Source organism: Enhydra lutris, unplaced genomic scaffold, assembly GCF_002288905.1.
Source record: "Enhydra lutris kenyoni isolate GAN:26980312 unplaced genomic scaffold, ASM228890v2 scaffoldscaffold17, whole genome shotgun sequence".
NCBI classification, from domain to species: domain Eukaryota; kingdom Metazoa; phylum Chordata; class Mammalia; order Carnivora; family Mustelidae; genus Enhydra; species Enhydra lutris.
In genome coordinates this window covers 30,999,005-31,022,635 of record NW_019154101.1, presented here as the reverse complement: position 1 = coordinate 31,022,635, position 23,631 = coordinate 30,999,005, and the positions used below count along the sequence as shown (strand labels likewise).

Below are 23,631 nucleotides of genomic sequence, written 5' to 3'. Positions count from 1 at the left end.
ATGACAAAGTCGAACAGGGTTAAAGTAAGGATCGTGGCTCAGTTGTGGCTTCAAGGAAAGTTCTGCAACCCCAGAACACAGGAAGAATCATCACGGAAGGTGGTGGTTCCCCATCGAAAGAACCTAACCTTTGGATCCAAGTTCCTCATAAACCTGTGAGCCTTGTCACGACCACAGACTTTCACGCCCTTAACGCCGTGAGGACTTGCACCCGGCCCCTCCCGGCCTTCCCATCCTAATCTCGCCTCCCAGCCCATGCCGGGTTTGGCAGTCCGCATCCTGTCTTCCAGCTCACGTCCGGGTGCCCAGCCTCCAGCCCCCAGACCGGAGATCACGCCCTGGTCGCGGCTCTGTCCCCGCCTCCCCGCCTGGCCCCGCCTCCCCGCCTGGCCCCGCCTCAGGGCTCTGGCCCCACTTCCCCGCCACGGCCCCGCCACTAGGCGCACGCCCACCCGCCCCTCGGAGCGCTGGTCTGCTGGTCCGGAAGTGACGCGAGGCTCCGGCTGTAGGCTGGACGCCGCATTCTCTCGCTGCTAATCCCCGAGTCACCGCCTAGCAGCATGGCTCTGCAACTTCTGCTCCTCCTCGTCTTGCAGGCCGAGAGCTGGGGTGAGATGAGCCCCGCGGATCTGGAACTGCCTTCGGGTACGTCGCTCGCGGCGGGGCGGCGGCCGGGTGGGGATAGGACGAGGGAGGGAGTCGCCCGGGTCTGGAAGCACGGCCCTGCGGGGTCGCGTCCGCTTTGGCCGGGGACCTCGCGCGGGGTTCCCGGACGCCCCGGGACGTCTGCTTGGGCGGCCGCCGGGCAGGCCATTCCGGGCGCCGGCGGTCAGCGGACTTCGGTTCCCTTTCTCTCGCCTCTCCCGTTGTTGCCGAAACAAAACAGCCTCTTGGTCTTCCAGTTCTTTCAATTCATTTTTAATTGAGTTTCTCGGTCAGGATTTGGACAGTGTGGATAGCCGTCGTGACTTAAATGTTCTTAGAGTAAACCCCAAATCCTTACGAGATAAGTTGTTCTTCCCCCATTATGAGAATCCTTAAGTGGCAGTGGTTGGTCATCTTACGTGTAAGTCTGGCCGCCGTGCGGTGCGTGCATTCGGGAGCAGATTTGTCAGGCTGTGCATCTCTTAGCTTAGTTCCTCGGAGCGTGTTATTTCTGCCTGCTCACTGAGATTTCCCCGGAAATAAATGCAGGGAGTATGTTTTACAAAGTTCGGTTGCCCTGGTGATTAGGAGCTCCAGTGAAATCAGTGAATCTCTTCTGCAAGAGCGTTAAACCTAAATCATAGGAAACCCCACAGTCTTGAGTGTCTGCTCAGTATCCACAGTAAGCAGTTGCCAGAGGCCCCGCCTTCTGCACCCTTGGCAAAATCTGGGTCCGAAACTCTCTATTATGCCTTTGTGAGCTCCAGTTAGGGGTGCTGCATTCATATCCACCTGTCCTTTGGCTTGCTTATTAAGAGGCAGGCAAACAAATAATTAGTCATTCCTTGGGACGGACATTGTTTCAGATGTTGGGTATACAAAAATGGGAGTTACTCAGTTTCTGTTTTCAAGGATCATGATTCTATTGCCAATAGTTACTAAGGGCTAGGCACTGCTGTTACCTTATCACGTCTCATTTTCACAACAGCCATATAAAGTAGGTGCTAATCGGTATCTCCATTTATGGATGAGAAATCGAGGCACAAGGAGGTCTGCCCAGTTTGTAGAGAAGTCACAGCTACTCAGTAGGAAGCCTGGCATTTGGGTTCCAGAGTCCAAGTTCTTAACCACTCTGTAGACTGCCATTACCTAGAGCAAGTTAGTCATCTACAAGGGCAGTTACAGTACATTGTGATAAGAGCCTGGACTTTTGCACAGGCTACTGGAAAAGCAAAATAGGGGGTACCTGGGTATGACCGGGGAATCAGGAAGGACTTCACAGAGAAAGATGATAACCCCAGAGTTGGAGCTGGAGGTACAGACTTGTGTGTACAGAGGGAGAGGTGTGAAACAGCACGTTGAATTAATGGAATACTAAGGGTTTCATTGTAGAATATATGTGTGAGGCTATAAGGGGAGATAAGATACGTAGAGAGCTAGGAACCCAGTAAATGAAGTGCTTGTCATGTGTAACAGACAACAAAGGAGAGCAACATAGCATTGGCTAGTTTAGGCAAATTGGGGGATTTATTAGCTTAGAGAATCCAGGCAAGAGTTAGAGTAGAGATGCCCCCTGGGCCTGAGAAAGCTGAACCAGTAACTCAGAAGTGAAAAGACTATTTCTTATTACTGACTCTGGGTGTGGACAGCTCTTCCTACTTGGCAGGAATCATGGATGTGGACAGCTTTTGGGCTTTGCATCTTGCAGCTTCTGCCATCTTAACGAAATCCCAGGAGAAGGCTCTGATTGCTCGCTTGGGTCAGGCTCCAGCTTGCAGGGGAAGGACCATGTTGCAGGGGTGGCAGTAGGGGAGTTTCCAGAAGAGAAATATTCCTGAAGGAAGTACAGGTGCTAGGCCAGTAAAATAAATATGCTCACTATACCTTGCTCTAGTTGGTGGGCGGTCATGGATTATTTGAAGAAGAAATGATTTTATGCAGGATCAGTTAGGCCATTTAGAAAGCCCGTTCATTTTACACAGTACTTTTGGGGATAGACTCGAAGGAAGGAGGCCAGTTAGGCCCCTGCTTAAGTTGGGATGAGTCGATGGAAATGGCAGTTTAAATGCAGAAGAGAGGACCGTTTGAAGAACCTTTAAAAGCAGAGGCAGGAGCGCCTGGGTGGCTCAGTGGGTTAAAGCCTCTCCCTTCGGCTCAGGTCATGATCTCAGGGTCCTGGGCTCGAGCCCTGCATCGGGCTCTCTACTCAGCGGTGAGCCTGCTTCCTCCTCTTTCTCTTTCTGCCTGCCTCTCTGCCTGCTTGTGATCTCTGTCAAATAAATAAATAAATAATCTTAAAAAAAAAAAAAAAAAGGCAGAGTCAGCAGGAGTTAGTGATTGGATGTGAGAAGAGGATGACTCGGGTTCCTGGTTTAGGTAGAGCATTAAACCATGTGCCATGCCCTTCTAAGTGCAGGCAGGGTCCTCCTAAGCCAGGTACCCCTACCTGTGCAAAAAGTCCAGGCTCTTATCACAGTTGCCCTTGTACCGTAATTGCCCTTGTAGATGACTAACCTGGCTTTAGGTAATGTCAGTCTGCAGAGTGGTTAAGAACTTGGATTCTGGAGCCCAACTCTCAGGCTCCCTACTGAGTAGCACTGACCTCTCTACAAACTGGGTAGGCATCCTTGTGCCTCGATTTCTCATCCATTAATGGAGATACCAGTTGTGAAAACGAGATGTGATAAGTTAACAGTGGTGCCTAGCACTTAGTAACTGTTAGCTACATAATCATGATCCTTGAAAGCAGAAACAGTACCTTCCATTTTTGTATTCCCAGCACCTGGAACAATGTCGGGCCCCTTGTGATTACACAGTGTGCACATACTTGAAGCCAGCTCTGGGAGTATTGTCTGTCTGCTCTCCTGGGAACATGTACTATGGCCTCTTGTACTCCCGGCATTTTGTAAACAGAAGTGCCAGTGGGACACTCTCCCCCCACCCTGCCTTCTATTTTCAGTACATTTGTCCAGGCTTTTCAGTGTATTTCTCTAGTTTGTGTTGTGTTTCCTATGCTTTTAAAGTTAGTTTGAAATATAAAGTTAGTTTGAAAACCCTCAAGGACAACCTACGCCTGGCTCTTTGCTAGCTTCCTTGTCTCGCTAGTGCGTGACATTTAAAAGGCACTCAATGTGTTCACTCTCACCGCATTGGGTTTCACATATGCTTGATAGTTCATCTTATATGAGGGAACCTGGTAGGAACAGGGAAGCAGGCAGGAGAACATAGTCTCTGCAGAATCCAGGTGGTTGGGAATGTATTGTGCTACAGTGATAGGCTTTTGTTAGTATTTATTAGTGAATAGATAGGGAAAATAAACTCATGTGTCTAATAATCAGGTATTTCGCTTTTCATCCAATTTTACCTGGATGAAAAGTAGTATATATATATATACACTACTTTTATACTGCTATTACAAAAGTAGTATAAATATTTTTAAAAGTAGTATATATATATTTTTATAAAAATAGTATATATATAAAAGTGTATAAAAGTAGTATATATATTTGTAAAAAGTAGTATATGTATTTTTAAGTGAAGCAGTGTCTGCCTTCTGCTGTTTGCTCTTCCACTCTGGGTGTTAGTAGTACCCAAGAGCACACTGTACTTTCACACATACACGTGGGGCTCTTAAGTTGCCTTCTCCACTGATAAAGTGGAGAAAGTCTCTTTTCTGACTTTAAGGAAATGTTCTGGGTGTTCTTAAACTTTTCATTATTTTATTTGGATTCTATATTTAGAGATTCAACATACTTAAGACAGTGCATTTTAATTATATTTATTTAACAGGTTATTAATCATAATTTTCTTCTTCATTTTATTCTTTTTTCCATTTGATTCTGATCCATAATTCATATGGACTTTGGGAGGTCCTCATTTTAGTTCTACATGGAGGAAAACCCAAGAAAGAGAAATCTAACCCTTGTGAAGAGTGCATAAAATCTGGCAGCGTGCAGCAGTAGTGCAGTTGTTGCATGGACTGGATGAATAATGAATGGTTCCATTGTAACGGGACAGAGAATCAGAATGAGAATTGAACCAGAATTAAATGAATTCCTGATAGGAGGGAATCAGTTTATTTGTAAGTTTCTTACTGAGGGAGTCTCTTTATTTTAGATTATCCAAAGGCATAGTAATCAGAATGTTGATACCCACTTCAGTCATGTCCATTCCAAAGAACTGATTTCCTTTAATGCATTGTTCAGATTTTTGCAGTGGTCATCGTATAATTGTGATAGTATAATAAATCAGGCAAAACTACTTGAATTAGATGCTTGTGAAGTCATCCAAAAATAATAATTTCCAATTCCTATTAATATGTGGAGGTCATTTTCTAATTTGTTAAACTATCACGAAAATGATGTCTAAGTATCATTTTTTGTGTTGGTTTTTGTATCGGTTAACAAAAACCAATAAAACTTTTTAGATTGCCACGTTTTTAAATAGCTTCTCTAAGGCTTTGTTCTTTCATTGGTAAAGATATGTATAATGATACCACCTCCCTCGTAGAATGGTTTTTGTTGGTTCACTGAGACAGTGCGTAACAATGTGGACCATATTGCTTGTCTTGTAGTAAATGTTTACACATTAATGATTACCATTCAATAATATTCACTGTTACTTATTTTAACAAATACATTTTAAAATATTAAATTGTTTTAGTTGTATAGAAGAGATTGTGTTGCCTTTAAAAAAAAAAAAGCTCATGCAAATCAGTATGAGAAATTTTAAAATAGGTTCAGTAACTAATTTGTTCTACCTTTTCCCTGTTCTTCATAGACTAAAAAAGACTCTAGTTTTTCAGTTCCTATTTCTCAACCATATCTCAACTTGCAGTGACTTAGTCCAAATGGGAATTAGTCTTGAGAAATGACTTTTCTTGGGGACTAGGTGGGTCTGGTCCAATTAGAGTTTATTGGCATGCCAAGCACACCCATCTAGATAAAATGAATTAATGGGAGCACATATAAAAATCATACATTTTAGGTCAGAAAGTGGTTAAGCAGATGTTTATTGGATAAGCTCTAACTTGGTGGTGGTTTGAGTAAAAGATCTGGGGGGCTTTTAGTTAGTTACAAATTCCACATAAGACAGTATTTGATATGTCCATCTCTTTTTAAAAAAGAGGAAGGAAAATACTTCATTCATGTATCTTGTATTCTGGGCTCCACAACTTAGGAGAGAGAGTGAGTGATAAAATCCAAATAGATTCTGAAGACAGCAGACATATTGACAGTTTTGACCCAGCTAAGGAACTATTTTATGGAGAGTAATAATTTTATTACTTTATTATTTATGATAGTAATATTATTATTTGAATCCTTAGCTCTGAATCTCTTGTAAAGATGTAAGAAAATAATAGAAGTAAAAGTAGACTTTTTGTATCATCTCACAAAATGTGATGGATGATTTAAAGCCCCAAAATATTGAAGTGTTTCAGTGAAAAAACTTTCATGAACATTTGAGATATGTGCAATAATTCTCAAAATGTCTTTATTCATCTTAAATCTAGAAGACACTGTAGCTTGCTGAGAGAAAAAATTAGAAAGCATTAAGAAAAATAACACTGCGTTAAGAAAAAAAGAACTGCAGCTTGCTAAGAGAAAAATTTAGAAGACGTTAAGAAAAATAGCCATTTTATCAATCCTGTAAAACCATTCAGGAGGTGTGGATTGTGATCGTAAATATATTTGGAAAAAGAAATTGCAGGAGTCTTGGTTTGGTATTTCCCCCTTTTCTTCCCTGAACTTCTCATGCCATTTCTCAGTTTGCAATGGAAGAAGAAACCTTTGTAAAAACAGCCATGGCCCTGCCTGCATCTTTCACTAGGGGAAAGGTGGTAGAGCTTTTCTCGGAGTTGTTCATTCCCAAAAGGGTCTGGATGCTTTAATTTGGAGCATTTGTTTTTGAGCTGTAGTGTCAGATGGCTTAGAGCCCTCCAAAACAGTTCAGTTGCTGGCCCCTTTATTGTTAACATCTTTATGCCTCTCACCTTGTCCTTCCCGTAGAGAAGTGGGTAAGCGGATTGTCGCATGGTGTCTCCAGACCCCAGAGCTCTGCTCCGCAGTAGATGTATCCAGTCTTTGTACGTGATTTTATTAAAATGGAGGGAAGAGTTCTGTGGCAGTCCCTTTTCCAGTAGAGGCACAGGTGCCTTTGGTAGTTATGGGCTGGAGGACATGCGGCAGCGCATGCTCTCGTCATCATCCGTGCTGAGGAAATCTGGAGATGTCCATGGTTGCTTGCTTCCCCAGCAGTTAACAGCAGAGCTGTTCTTTCTGGCTGAGGTTTTCTGGTCTTTTGCGACATCGCCCTTGCCCTGCCTTGTGGCACTGCTTCCTCATCTCACATACTGATCTTCATCAGTCTTTTTGTCCTCTTCCTTGCTCTTTTTTTTTTCACATCCTGTCTCTCCCAGTTTATCAAGAGGAAACGGTTGTAACCAGAACTCTCCTTTTTCTCCGCCTGCATTGTAGAGTGTTACAAAAAACTGATTGTTCCTTACTGTGTTTGGTTTTGTTAAACCTCAGCTGTGTTCTAGAAACATTCTGAGAAGCAGATTTGAAAACAGTGAATGTTTATTTTAGGTAGCATGCACCAAATAACGGAACTCATTGCTGAAACAATGTGAGTTACAGAAAACTATCTGTATCATTTTCAAGAGATGGAGAAATCTGTAAGATTATTTTATTTGATGAGATACTCTAGTAGGATCTTTCCTTGAACTCCACAGCTAATCCTTTCTTGCTATTTCTACATATATTTTTATTGATATAAGGTAAATTTATTTTGAATAGAAGTTTGCTGTAAGCCTTAATTATTTTAATTTGAATACAAAACAAATTAAACTTTAGGTCACAAAATTCTAAAACAGTAGAAAATTTATCTATCCTGCGAGTTTGGCAAATAATGACAAAGGCAGATGTGTAATAACCACATGGTTTCTCTTCTGGTAACATTAAAACCACAGGTTACATCCTTTGGTGTATATATTCAAAGTTTCTCCTTTAATAGAATGGTAAAGTCTGTAAGTATCCACTGAGACCTTCTCCTCCCACGACCTGTTCTGATTACTTTGAAAGCTGTGATTTAAACCCTAGTTCTAGTCTAACCAGGTCAAGTTTTAACTTAAACTAGGGGGAACATCATTTGATTCACATTAGAAACAAATCTAATGTGCAAGCCTACTTTGTGGTTTTAGAACCATGATTTAGTAATCTCTTCTTAAATATAAATGCACTTTACTTAATATTCTATATACCTTTTCCTCAAATATAGGAATCTCAGCCTGAGTCTATACAGTAAAAACATCACTCCTGTTGGGAATGATTTTTTTTTTTTTTTTTTTTTAAGAGACTTAAAAGACTGAAGAACTCCTCATTATTGGAAACGAGGAAGGCAGGTCCTGGTTACTAGAGGCAGAAAGTTTAGCAACACTGTTGCATTTGGTAACAGGAAGAGTCGGACAGATCATGCCTGGTGAGCTTAGCTACCTAGCCAGGGAGGTTGCCATTCAGTGTTGAAGGTACCATGTGGTTTCTTCTTGCCTTTTTTTTTTTTTTTTTAGATTGATTTATTAGCGCACACAAGCAGGAGGAATAGCAGGTAGAGAGAGGAGGAGACAGTCTCTCCACTGAGCAGGGATCCCAACTAAGGGCTTGATCCCTGGGATCATGACCTGAGCTAGAAAGAGTAACCAAGAGAAGGACTGTTTAACAAAAAGGAACCAGGACCAGGAGGTTTGAAAATAATCACCCTCCAGAGAGGCAAAAGATGCTGAAGTTAAGAGATGACTTTTGAGAGAAGTTCACATTCATTGTGAGTTTTCTTAGCATTGGTTTCCTCTCTTACCTGGTAGAAAATAATGTTTATCTGTGACTATTACTATTTTTTTAATAAAGGTTTATTTATTTGAGAGAGAAACATGCATGCACAAGCAGATGTGGGCAGGGGGTGGGGCAGGGGGGCCATGGGGCTCGATCCCAGGACTTTGGTATCATGACCTGAGCCAAAGGCAGACACTTTACTGACTGAGCCACAGGTGCCCCTGTGTGAATGTTATTTGATATTAATGTTGACTTGAAGCTAGGGAAATGGCGGGGGGGTGGGGGAGGCTTGTATTTCTTCCTCACAGGTATAAACTCTTTGAGACTAGGTCATTTTATGAATTTGAAGTGCAACCATACAAAACCATACCTAAAGAAACCTAGAAAAAGGAGGCCCCAATATACCTTACTAAGTAAGGTCATGGGAGCTCTACCAAAACCAAAAGAAAAGAATTAGGGCTAAATCTTCCCAGACCAGTGCTTTTTGGCTCACCTGGAAGGAAATTGCTTAGAGAACCAAAGATGCTAGGTACCAATAGCTATTTCAGAAAGAATAAATAGAAAACTTGTAGGTGTCTGAACACTGGCTGCAGAAAAAGAGTATTATATGCGTGTAGTGTTTGAATCTGTGAGACATCCTCCCAGCTTCATAATCTCAACCTTTTGGCACGAATCATCACATTTCTTTGGTAGGTGGTTATAGAAGTTAGATAGTTGGGCAGTAACCAAAGCTATTCATTGTGGGGAAGCCATGAAATATATTGGCTTATCAAAAAAATTCTGTTTTTAAGTTAGTTTTTCCTCCTAAATAATAATAAAACATTCCTAAAGTTATGAACGTATGAAGCAGGGTTCCTCAGCTTTAGTGCTATTGGCACTTTGGACTGCCAAAATGTGGAGAGCTATCCTGGACATTTATGGATACTTAGCAACCTTTGCTTCTCTTCTGAGATGCCAGCAGCACCCTACCACTACCAGCCGGTTGTGGGAACCAAGAATGTCTCCAGACAGTGCCACATGTCCCCTCTGAGGCACAAATCACCTCCTGTTGAAAACCACTGATACAAAGGAGATAAAGGAGATACAAAGGATACAAAGGAGAAAAGTAACTAGAAAGGGGAGGAAAAAGAATAATTGTCCCCAAGTCCCTATTTTTTACCTAAGTAATTCTGGATCTGTGTTCTGCCTTAAAAAGATAATACAACTATAAAATAATTATAAATTAAAAGGATGTACCAGTTTGGGTTTGAAAATTGGAATTTTTGCTTTGGGAAAAAAATATAGTAGGTGTTTCCTTCAACAGTAAGCAAATACCTTAGGTATATGAAATTAACACCTCATGTGTCAAATTAGGAAATCTGAAGTGACTAGTTGTATAACCAGGAAAGAACCCACATTTTTTAATGTCCAACCCAGGGAATATTTTTCTTATTAGAGTTCCAGTTTATATAACCCCCAAGTAATCATGATTATCAGCTGGGGAACTTTGATTTTTATTTTTTACTTATATATTTTTTAAAATATTCATTTATTTGAGAGGGAGAGAAAGAATCTCAAGCAGACTCCCCACCGAGCGCAGAAGTCCAATGCTGGGCTCTATCCCAGGACCCTAAGATCATGACCTGAGCTGAAATCAAGAGCCAGAAGCCTAACCAGCTAAGCCACCCAGGCGTCCTGTGCTGGGGAACTTTAAAAAAATAGATAAATAAACTTTTGGCTCTCTCGGAGTTTTTGAGGCTGATGATATGTTTGGAAGCCATTGTACCTGACTGCATTGCCATTCATTCATTTATCTTAACTGTAATTGTAAATTATGTGTGTAATGGTTTTCAGGTAGGATTGAATCATCTTAAAATTGAGGTCATATTGCCAACTCTTTATCTTCGTGTTCATTGATAAAGAAGGGAAGGAAGGGAGGACAGGAGGGAGAAAAAGAGAGAAGGAGAAAGGGAGATGTATGTGTGTGATTGTTTTCCAAGGGATGGTGGACAACAACCTTTTACCCAGAGCAGGGGAATAAATGGCTACTTTTAATAACTAGTTACAAGATGTTAAAGTGACTTCTGCCTATTCGCTCATGTGACTCACATCTCAGTAGACGTTTTCTGAAATGGTTTAAAAGAGCAAAGGTAAGAATATTGACTATGTTTTGTAAAAAGCCCTGCACACCCCAGAAAGCACAATGTTAATGAAACTGACAAGGTGGATGGCTCCTGGAGGCAAGTTAGGTTTCTATTCCTGTGTTACAGAAAAGGTGCTGAGGTGTGTGATGATACCAGGCAAAGGGCTATGAGGGTATTTTGAGCTTATAGGGTATTTTAGAATGAAATTGACCATCCCTGGGGTAGCCAGTTCTCCTCTAGCCTTGTAAGGCAATCTGTGGTATCAAATATAGGAAATTCTGCTTATTAAATGAATTGAGGATTATTATTATAATGGGCAGTGCATTTATTTATAAAAACTCCTAAAACATAATAAGAGATTTATTGCCTCTACTATACTTGTATTTCCCTCATACTGCAGTGTTGTCTCAGGAATTTAAAATGAATAAGAATGCTATGCATTTTCCAATAAAATTAACTTTTATAAATCTCAATTTAAATAATTATATTATTTGTCCTTTGAATTTTACTTCAAAATACATATTTGGCTAACATAGCTCTTTATAAGGTTTTCTAGTGTTAATGATGGTTTCTTACAATTGTCCATTTTACTTTTTGAATCTCTTACAGTGCCAGTACCAACCAATATTAACATTAAGGCCTATAATTTTAATACTGTCCTATATTGGGACTACCCAACCATGCCACAGACCCCTGTTTTTACTGTACAGGTAAAGACCTATGGGTAAGTTCTACTCTTTCATCTTTTTTATTCTGTTTTTGTCTAGGTCTCTTTACTTTCCATAACTCTGTGGAGTTAGCTTTCCTTTCCCATGTGGCAGGACTTCTTAAACTGCTTGTAGATTTCCAGAAGTGCTGAGGAGGCAAATTAATTATTTTCAGAGCACTTCCTGCCTCTTAGTTCTTCTTCCTGTCATAATTGAAGTAGGGGAGTCTCACTAACTTTTAAGACTTTTAAAGATCTGTTTATTTGAGAGAGAGTGCACGTGTGTATGCTAGCGGGTGGGGGTAGGGTGGTAACCAAGGGAAGGGGAGAGAAAGAGAATTCACCAGGCGACTTCCCACTGAGCAGGCAGCCCGACACGGGACTCAATCCCAGGACCCTGAGATCATGACCTGCATCCAAATCAAGAGTCAGATGCTGAACTGACTGAGCCACCCAGGCGGCCCAGGAATTAGAGATTTTTTCTTTTTTTAAAGGAATGACAAATAAAGCTTACAATTCTGTATTAAAAGTAATGATGCCAGGCGCCTGGATGGTTCAGTTGATTGGGTATCTGACTCTTAATTTTGGCTCAGGTCGTGGTCTCAGGGTCCTGGGATCCAGCCACACGTTGGGCTCTGCGCTCAGCATGGAGTTTGCTTGTCCTTTTTCCACTGTTCCTACCCCGACTCTCTCTCTCTCAAAACAAAATCTTTAAAAAAAAGATGATGTCCTCTTACTTTCCATAGTGAATGTATTGTTGAATAGAAAGATAAAATCTTCAAAATATTTCTGACAAGTGTCAGGAGTCTTTGCAGTGTGTTAGATTCTGCAGTCGAGTAATGATTATCTATATTAATAGAATCTAGAGTTATTTAAAGATCAGATTTTTAAAAATTGTATGGGGAATGTACTTTGTTCAAGTGTTGTATTTTGAATTGAACCTCTTTATTGTAAAGGAATTTCTAGTACTTCTAACCAGAGTAAGGACTTCCTACTTTGTCTGGCTTCTCCAGCCTATTGTTCAGCTCTTTCTACCAGTCCCATGCTGTAAATGAAAAAAGTGAAGCAGAATACAGAGATGATTCGAGTTTATACATTAACAGTAAAAGTTACCGTTGTGCTTCTTGATTCCTCTTCATTGTAGGGAAGCAATATGGATTGATGCCTGCAATACCTCTCAGCACTTTTGTAATATCTTTTCCGTAATTAATGATCCATCACTTTCTCTCTGGGCCAGAATTAAAGCTAGGCTTGGACAAAAAGAATCAGCCTATGTAGAGTCAAAAGAATTTATTCTGTGTAAACAAGGTGAGTAGAACTTTTAAATTTGAAATTTTAAGTTGGAAAATACTTACACATATCTTCTGTATATGTTTGCTTTTATTAGCACTTGCTAAAAATTATCACAATGCCCAAGAAACTTTTGGAGGAATTTAGGGACTCTGTGTCTTATTCTTTCGCTGAGCCTCACAAAGTAGGGCTATGAGGTGCCCATCACTTTTGCCCCTTCTAAAACATTACAGTTCCACTCCCTACAAGCACGGATTGGTGCTGCCTAGGTGGACTCTGTGCCGGCCTTCCCCTTGCGCCGCTCCCCCTGCCAGCTCCATCACTTGCTGCTGAGCTATGCGCAATGAGGACAGCTCTCCCTCTTCCACTCTCTGCCTGGTCCCCAAGGCCTCAGCTTAATACATTAACAAATTTTAGATTTCTATAATCTCCTCAACCCAGTGATTTTTTAGTCCTTTCTCCTGCCAGCAGCGCATTCCTACAGTATACCTGATCTTAGTTATCACCTCAGGCTCCAAAATCATCATGGCCAGTTCTTCTGTGACTGAAATCCTGCCTTGTAGTTCTCACAGCCTCACTCCCGGGTGAAGAAGCAGTTAGTCCCTTGACTCCTTCCTCGTGTTCTAGGCCTTGTGCCCTGCCATCCACTTCCACTTCCTTCCTTGTTCAGCCTCCACATGTGGTTTCTTCCACTATAGCCTGGCTTCTCCAGCTCTTCAGATAGTTGCCTACTCCAGGCCCTTCCTCTACTTGCCCTTGAAATAGTTTTATGCCCGAGTCCATGCCTTTGTCATTTGTTAACTGCACCATCTGTATGTCAGATTTTCCCCATACAGATTTATCAAGGGCATACTGTGTGCTTGGAAGTATACCAAGCCCTGAGGGTAAATTAGCAAATAAAAATAGACCTGCCTGGCATGTAGTGGGCAGTAAAAACGTGAAGAATAGGCAAACAGTTCACCAACAAAGTCTCAAGCATGAGTGACTCATAATAAATATTTGTTGAATGAATGAATATCTGGTTTTGATTTTCACCATAAAAATTCAGTGTATTTAGCAAACTTTCATTAAGAGCCTTCATGCCAGCCATCCATAAGCACTGGTGATACGGAGAGTTTCAGTGAGTGTTCAAAGGTAACTGAAATGCCTTTTCTGAAACATTTTTTAGAGAATAGGTTTTCTTTTTAATAAGCAGACCCACAGAAAAAGGAGAAAAACTTAATAGAGCTTCTGTTATGTGAAGGTTTTTAACAGGATTCATGACCTAAGTGTTGACTTTTAGCACTGGAAGTGCATTTAAGTTATTAAAGGAGAGCTTCTATTAGATAAAAATACGTCCTGCTTTGAGATTAATTTAATATTTCTTTATTAAGGACATTTAGAATATCTTCTAGATATTTGTGGAATGGTTTAAACATGGATCTGCCTTAGGACAACTGAAAGAGTATGTTAACTGATTGATTTGGGCAGTTTTGTGTAACGTACTATAAAGTTCCAGGGCGCTGCTGATTCTCCTTTTTTGTGTGTCCCTCCCACCCCGCCACAGGGAACATTGGACCACCTGCAGTGGGTATCAGAAAGAGGGAAAACCAAATCATCATTGACATATTTCACCCTTTAGTTAATACAAGTGAAAGAGAGCCAGTACCCATATATGATGAAAATCATTGTCACATGTTTACGTACACTGTGTATTTAAGAATAAATGGGAGTAAGGTAGGTGTTTCTGTTTCCTTTATTCTTTTCTGTTTTTCTGTTGCTAGCGTAAGTCGTTTCTATCTATAGTGTAATTAAAGTGAAATGCTTATGAACACTCAGGCAAGACTTAACGCGTCTTCAGTTTTGGTAAGAAAAAACCACATAAATAAATGTTGAGGGGGGGGCGCCTGGGTGGCTCAGTGGGTTAAGCCGCTGCCTTCGGCTCGGGTCATGATCCCAGGTCCTGGGTTCGAGCCCCACATCGGGCTTTCTGCTCAGCAGGGAGCCTGCTTCCTCCTCTCTCTCTGCCTGCCTCTCTGCCTACTTGTGATTTCTCTCTGTCAAATAAATAAATAAAATCTTAAAAAATAAATAAATAAATAAATGTTGAGGGGAGTTGCTGTTGGAGTTAATTACTAATGCTGGGCAGGTGAATACATTTAAGCTTTGCCTTGGCCTCATTTAACAGCATGGCCCTATTTTAGGATTTGAAATCTGTTTATTCCTATTTCTCCACTGGTAAGACGAAGATGATTTTAATATTTTCTTCCTCATGGGTAGTGATGTAAAATAATAGGAAGCTATAATTGGAATCCTTGTTTTTGAAAGAGAAAGTTAGTGGTTCTGCTGTGGGGATATACTTGCCTTCTGGCGCTGATGTACAGACCCACACTTGGATTGGAATGACTCTAATCTATCCCTTCTCCGCAGCGCTGCCGTTGCTTTATTAAATAGTATTTGTCAGGCGCGTGCGCTTTGTGTCCCTGGGACCAGCAGACAGCAGTGAGCAGTACAGACCCTGCTCCAGTGCTTCGTGGGATGGAGAAAAACAGAGCAGAGAGTGGGGGATGGGCAGTGGGGTTTGGGCAGTAGTGATCTTCAGTAGTATGGTCAGAGCAAGGAAGGTGTTACTGGAGCCAGGTCTGCAGGGTGCTAGGAAGTGAGCTTCATGGATCTAGATGGGGAGAGTGTTTTAGGCAGAGAATCTGACAGAAGCATGCTAGGCAGAGTGCAGGCACAGATGAGGTCAAAGGTCATCAGGGCCACAACTCTTGGGGCACTGGAGAGATTTGACATTATGCTGATGAAGGTGTTAGGTCTCTGGAAGGATTTTAGCAGGAAGAGCGACATCTGACTTAGATTTTAAAACATCACTCTGGATGCTTAGCAGAGTCATCCTTCTCAGGTACATATCTACCCTTCCTTCACTCCTTAAAATCTTTTCGCAAATCCCTAAGAGCTACAAAATCATATCTAAATTCCCTTCCATGGCATGGCCTACCAGGCCGTCGTGATTTAGCCGCTTGTGTCCTTTCAGCTTCCTCTCTCCTTTTTTTCCAACCTAAGTTTTATTTGTGCTGTGGTGAGCTGCTTTTGGTTCTTTGTTCCCTGCAGGTACCATGCTATTTCACAGAATGTCCTCTCCACCTTCTCAACCTGGGCAAATTTCTGCTCATTCTTCTATTGAGCAGGCATTTCATCTCCCCTTTGAATTCTCTTCTGACACCATAGACTCTTTGCACCCCTGTGGTTTGATCATTCCTAGTTCCGTGTAATAGCCCCCTTGCAGGACTCCTGGCTCACATTTCTTTCTGCTCTGGGGGACGTTGTTTGAGGTCCGGCACCCCTGTTCTACCTTCACGTGTTCAGGCACCCCCTGGCACAGAGGATGCATATCCCTTGGCTGGTTGGACGAATGACAGACTGTCAGAGACTGCCTCTGTCCCTTCAGTGTACTACTACGAGGAGATGCCATGATCTTGGCAGAATCCCTTTCATATTCTTCCTACGGGTGCTTTTATCTCTCATCAGCTAAGTTTCTAGCACTATTAGAACAAGACTAATGACTACTGGTTGCTTTAACAACTAACAGTGAACATTCCTGCTATTTGAGTTTTTAAATCTGTAATCCCTACAAAGCACATTTTAATGAATATGTAGCATAATGCTGTGCTAAAATAACAACTTGACTTCTTATTTGATATCAACACTGTTTGCAGACATTTTCAACTTTGACCAATAGGTTTCCTTCAGGTGTTTGATCAGGATAAAAATGGTGCTTCTTGGGGTCTGGTTTTGTTTTTGCAGAATAAAAGAAGCCATACATTTTCATTGTTGTTGTTTTCCCCATACAGATTCCGTATCTGATGTCAGTAGAGAATGAAGATGATTGCAATGAGACTCAGTGCCACCTCGTTATCCCAGTGTCCTCTCTGAGTTCGGACTACTGTATTTCAGCAGAAGGGTTCTCAAAAGATTGGTCTGTTAAAACTGAGATGTCTGATGAACTTTGTATTACCACTTCTGATGATAACCACATAGAAGGCAAGTTTCTGCCGTTTTTTCCTAAATACAGGGAAGGATAACAGAACTAGAGTAATTGAAAAGAGGCAGTTTCAGTAAATCTCTGTTCTTTAAAAAATAATTCAGTGATTGCATTTCTCAAAGAATTCCAGAAGCAAAAATAAGCTCATTTCTCAGGCATTAATAGATCTAAAACAACCAATTTGGAAAGCTGTTGATGACCCAGAGAAGAAAGAAACATAATATCTAAAATTCCATGCATAGATGTCTGCATTTCAGGATTACACATAGTGATATAAAGCAACTTATTTCAGTATAGCAAGATGTTATGTATCCATTAGAATGTTCTCTGTTGGGGTGCTGAATAGCAGAAATATTCATTGGCATGTGTGATGTGAACTGGACAAACACTGGAAATTAGTATCTGAAAATAAATGTTGTTAGGTTATGGGTCATTTTTATAACACTTAAAAATACTTTTATTTCATTATCTTTTCTTTGTGTGTGTGTTGGGGGGTGCGTACATATGATAGAACTTTAGAACTGGTATTTTCAAGTGGCAGGCACCTTAACAAAAATTTGACCTATTCTTGGCACTTAACGAAATTTAAATGTCATTATAGATAATTTATAAAATATAAAAGTCTAGAAGAAAACAAAATTGGGGCACCTGGGTGGTTCAGTGGGTTAAAGCCTCTGCCTTCAGCTCGGGTCATGATCCCAGGGTCCTGAGATTGAGCCCCACATCGGGCTCTCTGCTCAGCAGGGAGCCTGCTTCCTTCTCTCTCTTTGCCTGCCTCTCTGTCTACTTGTAATCTCTATCTGTCAAATAAATAAATAAAATCTTTAAAAAAAAAAAAAGAAAAAAAGAAACCAAAATTATCTGTAGTCTTGCCATCCAAATATTTCGTTATAATTTGGTGGTTTTTTTTTTCTCATTCTGTTCTCTTTTTCTACATAGCCATGATCGTATTATATAGTATATAAAATTTTATGTAATGCTTTAAGTATATATTTTAAAATATTTTTCCATTTTAACTCATATACTTTATTAATATTGTTTTTTAATCTCTGCAGACTATTTCATTGTGTAGAATTTGTATTCTATTTAATGTTCCCCAATTTGGGGCTTCTAGATTACTTACGATTTTCTCTATGATAGCATGCTTTGATAACTCTGTGTATAGGTATATTTTCCAATTAGGCTGTTTTTATAATATATTTTATTTTTGTTTATTTTGAAGATTTATTTATTTTAGAGAGAGAGAGAGATGAGAGCATGAATGGGAGGGGCAGCAGAGAGGGAGAGAGAATCTCAAGCAGACTCCACGCTAAGCATGGAGCCTGAAGCAGGGCTCTATCTCCTAACCCTGAGATCGTGACCTGAGCTAAAACCGAGCGTCGGATCCTTAACCGACTGGACCCCCCAGATGCCTCCCAAAATTTTATGATACAGATATCTTCTTTTTTTTGTTATGTTTGTTTGTGGTTTTTTTTTTAAGATTTTATTTATATCCCAGTGTGCAAGCAGGGGGACAAGCCGGCTCCCTGCTGAGTAGGGCTGGGACTCAGTCCCAGGACACTGGGATCATGACCGGAGCTGAAGGCAGATGCTTTGTTGACTGAGCCACGCAGGCCTCCCTACAAATATCTTCTGGAAGAATGGGAATCTAGGCTGAAGAATTAGACCAAATGCCTAAAACTTAATAACTTTTAGGCCGTTATCATGAGGGTTTCAGATAGTTTGTGACTTAAAGTAATGCAATGCATTTTAGGCCAACTCGCTATTAGGTTATTTTGAAAAAATAAAATCCTAGTTAATACGTAAAATTTGAAATAATGCAGATGCCCCAGATTTTTTTTTTTTTTCTTCCAAGTCTGAATTACAAACTGGGCTGGTTCTGTGGCCACGCGGTGGCGGCCCTGAGGCTCGGGAGCAGCATTCCCTGCCCCCGCACGCCCTGCTTCTCATCACAGTGATTGTATCTTTACTGTCGCAGTAACTTCATGTTTTTCTGCATCCTGTAAGAGCTGTTACACACGCGCTCATTTAGTCATCATTTCCAGAGTGACTATTCCAAAAAAGTAACTTTGGAATAGAAATGAAAGGTAATGAAATGCCAGTAAGGAGGCTAAACACCACCATGATAATTTGGAAGAGAGGACTGTGAAAATAGAATACTGAAGATTGTGCTTTGAAAATAAAAAGCAGAATTAGAGCTATAGTGATTAATCACACTGTAGTGATTATAGATGTATGTGCTCTGAAACACATCTTTCCTATTCTAAATTATAATCTCTGGTTTGCGTTTAAGGGCACACACGTAATTCCTGCAGCTTTCCTGTCCGTGTGTGTTGTGTGTATGTCTGGTGACCTTTACAAGTATTTGCAGTCTTGAAATAAATATAAAATGAAACAAAATTCTGAGGAGTGGGATTAAATGATTTTAAGAGTTATAAACATTGTCAATTTATTTCTGAAGGAATGGATTTTTTTAAATTTTCTTCTGCTTTTTAATGGAGAGAAAAGTGTAACTAGGGTAACACCCTATGTTGGAGGCTTTAAGGAAGTTGTTATGAAAGTCTGTGTTAGCCACTTCGTGTCGTGTAGGTGCAGAAGGTAGGAAATTGCAGAGCTGGGAAGAGCCCTTTTAGTTTTCTAGGACAAGTGCACTGAAGCTTTTTTCATCTTGCCCAACTTCTGTGGCAAGGGTTCTTTGCGATTATGACCGTATTAATTACCCAGTGGGCAAATCTATTAAAGAACAGCAGTAAGACTTTATAACTATTTCATGGATATAGCAGTATTCTGTCTTAATTCTAACTTGCTGTTTTTTCCATTCTTTTAGATTCTTTTTGGGTTCCAGTTGTTGCCATTCTGCTTTTTCTAGTACTTATTCTGGTATTTGTATATTGTTACACTAAGAAGATGAATCCATGTAAGAAGGAAAGCATCATGTTACCCAAGTCCTTGGTAACATATTTTAATATTTTTCTTTAATTATATATACTAAAGCATTTATTTGGACTCTTTTGATAATTTTCTTAATTTTTTTAAAGTAGAATGACGTTCAGCAGCATGTCACCTGTCATAGATTGGTTGATCTACAACACATCCAAACCCACATAATTTTTACTACACATCATGTACTTTTTATGCATAGAACAAGAGCATAATTGGATAAGTCTGTTAAGGAGCTTAAAATTTAGTGGGCGAAGAAGGTCAGTATTCAGTGGGTGTACGGTGTTCAAACATAGAGGTTTTCATCTGTGCCAGTGAGGACTTTGCCCACCATTGGAGGGTGGGATTTCATTGTGGCCCTTCCAGAGACAGTGATACTGGAGCATCTTGAGGGACAGACATTTATCAAGGTATTAAGGGACAGTGTGTGCTAAACCCCAGCATCAAGAAAGTGTGGTTTTTGAAAATCCTAAAATACAGAAGCACCATTATGGTTGGAGTGTAGAAGGAAAGATGGCCACAAGTGAGACCAGAAGTTTGATGTTTTTTAAAAAGATTTATTTATGTATTTGAGAGGGAGATAGCATGAGCAGGGGCTGGGGGAGAGAAATCCTCAAGCAGATTCTCCACTAAATGTGGAGCCTGATGCTGGGCTTAGTCCCAAGACCCCAAAATCATGACCTGATCAAAATCAAGAGTTGGATGCTTAACTGACTGAGTCACCCAGGCACCCCAGAAGCTTGACCTTTTAATGTCTAACATCTAAAAGCCTTTGTATGATGAAAAGAACATCTCCAGCTAACAGAATGGTAATTATTTGAATCAAATAGGACAGGAATAATATCTATATCATGTAAAGGACACATTTCAATTTGTTTTGAAAACACTACCTTAATGTAAAGTGAATAAGAACTATCGGTAGTAGGTAACTCATGTATGAATTGTAGTATTTGTCCTTACTAATTAAGAATAAGTAGGTAGGTAAGCACAAACCAACCTTGCAGTATGTAGTTTTATACCCACTAGAGAAGGAAAAATGAACCTGAATATCCAGTAGTATCAGTAGTAGTCAAATTGGTGTATACTGGTAAAAGTAATTCAGCTCTGGTGGGAAGGTAAACATGTAATGGGTATAATGTGTAGTAGTGCCATAAATAGTGCAACAGCCTTTGACTTAGTAATCCTACTTTTAAGACTTTATTCTTTTAAAAAAAATTCCTAAATGAAAAGATATTCACTTCAACATGTTCTAGAAATAGTAAAAATTAGAAACACTTCAATATGCACTGTTAGAGAAATTACTTTGATCATCAGTATAAAATTGTATGAGGCAGTGAAAATTCTAATAAAAATTATAATTATGAAGGCAAATGGTGAAATATTATATAAGTAGGTGTACTCCCATTACAAATGTGACGTGCATACACATGTGGAGGTGATGGAGAAAAAGCAACACATATAGTTAGATGATGGATGGCTTTTTAAAAATTCTAAAAAAAAAAACCCTGCTCTTAATATAGTATATTTTCATTAAAAAGCAAGAAAAGACAACCACCAGATGCTATTACATTGTTACCGTAAATCTGCCATTTAGTGGTATATTTCATTGCCCATTAATTACCTCTAGACAGTATCTTTTTAAGGATATGCACTTAAGTTTAATAATTTACTATTTTTAATCTTTGGTTTCTCTTCCCTTAGCTGTCTGTGGTAAAAAATGCCTCTTCAGAGGCAAGGTCTGAACCAAAATGTGTATCACCCATCACCTACCAGCCAATTGTCCCAGAAAATGAGAAGATGGTCTGGGAAGACCAGTTGTCTCCAGCCACAATTTTAAGTATGCCCACTGAAGACAGCCTAGGAAAAACAGAACACCGAGAAGATGTTTCCAGTGAAATCGAAGTGGTCACTGCTGAAGAAAATAATCCTGACACAGCTCCTGGTAGCCCTCTGACCCCAAGAATGGGAGAGAGTTCTGTCCATTCAAATAGTAACCAGTCTGAACCCTGTGTCGTCGCCTTAAACTCCTATCACTCCAGAAATGGTTCCGATAGTGGCGTTGTGGAATCTGACAGCTTCTTATCTGACTCAGAATTTCCCCCAAATAATAAAACTGAAATAAAGACTGAAGGACCGGAGTCTGTAGTGCTGAGAAACACTACCACCTCCTTTGGTTACGATAAGCCGCATGTGTTAGTGGATCTGCTTGTGGATGAAGGTGGTAAGGAGTCCTTGATTGGTTATAGACCGACGGCAGATTCCAAAGAGTTTTCCTAATCAACGAAGACGTGCCAACTCTGAAGGATCGGCTTTTCCCATACAGATTTTCCGCTTTGATTTCCTGAAAGATCACCTTTCAGAAATTGTATCTTTGTCAATATTAACCAAAGAAGAGTATCTGGGTTTACATAAAGCGCCAAGAGCCTCTTTGGCACTGGTATATTTGGTCTGAAAACTGCAGAGGCTTTGGAAAAACAAAAACAAAAACAAAACAAAACATTGTCGCAGTTGGAATTTTCCATCTAGGTGGGCTGTTAGTGAAAACTCTAAGAACTCTGCTTCCTATGATAGTAGGTGAGATAGCCTAGGGTCCTTTCCAATCACTTCCAAGATCTAGAATAGATTTTTTTTCTTTTCTGTACCTCAGCATATTTGTTTTTGGAAGTCTATGTATATAGTGTATGTGTGTGTGTATATATATAAATATATATATTTTTTTAAATAGAGCATGAGAGCAAGAGTAAGGGGTGATGAGAGGTAGAGGGAGAGCAGGAGAATCTTAGGCAGGGTCCACACCCAGCACAGAATCTGATGCGGGGCTTGATCCCATGACCCTGAAGCCATAACCTGAGCTGAAGTCAAGAGTCAGATGCTTAACGGACTGAGCCATCCAGGTGCCCCTATGTATATAGTATTTTTTTTATATATAGTATTTTTAAATGCTCACTTTCAGAAGAAATCCTGAAAGCTTCCCCAAATTGAATTTAAATTCTAATTCAGATCAATACACTTAATAAAGAATATGTAAATAGAAACATGTTTTGTTTGTTTGTTTTTTTTGAAACGTATGATTTTTATGGAACATTGCATTTGGAGACTTATAAATAAAGTATTTTTATTTTTTTTTTTTAAAGATTTTATTTATCTATTTGACAGAGAGAGATCACAAGTAGACAGAGAGGCAGGCAGAGAGAGGGAGGGAAGCAGGCTCCCTGCTGAGCAGAGAGCCCGATGTGGGACTCGATCCCAGGACCCTGAGATCATGACCTGAGCCGAAGGCAGCGGATTAAACCACTGAGCCACCCAGGCGCCCCAAATAAAGTATTTTTAAAATTCATTTTGTACTCATTTATTCAAGCACTCAGGCAGTTAACCTAGTATTTTTTTATCCATTTGTTCGCTTCCATGCATTAAGACTATAGAATTATTTTCTAATTATTCATATCTAATCTTTAAAACTATCCTAAAAATAATGTAATGTTTAAAAATGGTCCTTTTATGTCTGTATTTTAATACTTAGCCCTGTATAAAACACTGTTCCAGGCTGTTTGGGAAGGGGGAAAAAGCAGATTTTTCTGGAGAGCATGAGGATTGAGGGGTCCTCTAGCATAAGGACAGTTATCAAAGCCGTTGGAGTAGGTAGAGAAGCATATGTGAAGAGAGAGTTCCCCGAAGAGAGGCAAGCCAAGAGTTAATTTGTATATTACATAAGGAATTCTTGGGAATTACAAAGAGGATAGTAATTTCAAGATTCAAATGAATTAATTGACCAAAATTTTTTTTTTAAAACATGACTTCTGTGAGTAAGTTAACCAGGGAGAAACATTTCCCTTCACTTAAAAGTACAGATTAAAATGATGTGCTATGTTATTCTATTAGTGGGGAAAAAATGTTGTAGTAAATACTAGTGAGATTTTGGTAAAACTAGTATAATCACTTACTTGGGGAACAGTGTCTTTACAGCTTTTTTAACTAATATATGAGTACATATATTCCGTAAAAATATATATCCTTTTCAGAATTTATTGTATCAAAATTATAAAAAAATAATTCTTTAAGACAAAAGCGTACAAGTTA

The 23,631-nt window shown here is 40.0% G+C and overlaps 1 protein-coding gene across 1 annotated transcript; it reads left to right on the top strand.

Moving 5' to 3' along the window:
- The first annotated feature begins 501 nt into the window (after positions 1-501).
- On the top strand, positions 502-22,355 carry LOC111147686 (interferon gamma receptor 1). Its single transcript, XM_022503910.1, has 7 exons — positions 502-645; positions 11,204-11,318; positions 12,445-12,608; positions 14,137-14,306; positions 16,424-16,613; positions 19,442-19,566; positions 21,256-22,355. Exons 1-7 carry the CDS (start codon positions 561-563, stop codon positions 21,829-21,831), a joined length of 1,425 nt encoding a protein of 474 aa, XP_022359618.1. The 5' UTR covers positions 502-560; the 3' UTR covers positions 21,832-22,355.
- The last annotated feature ends 1,276 nt before the right edge of the window (positions 22,356-23,631 follow it).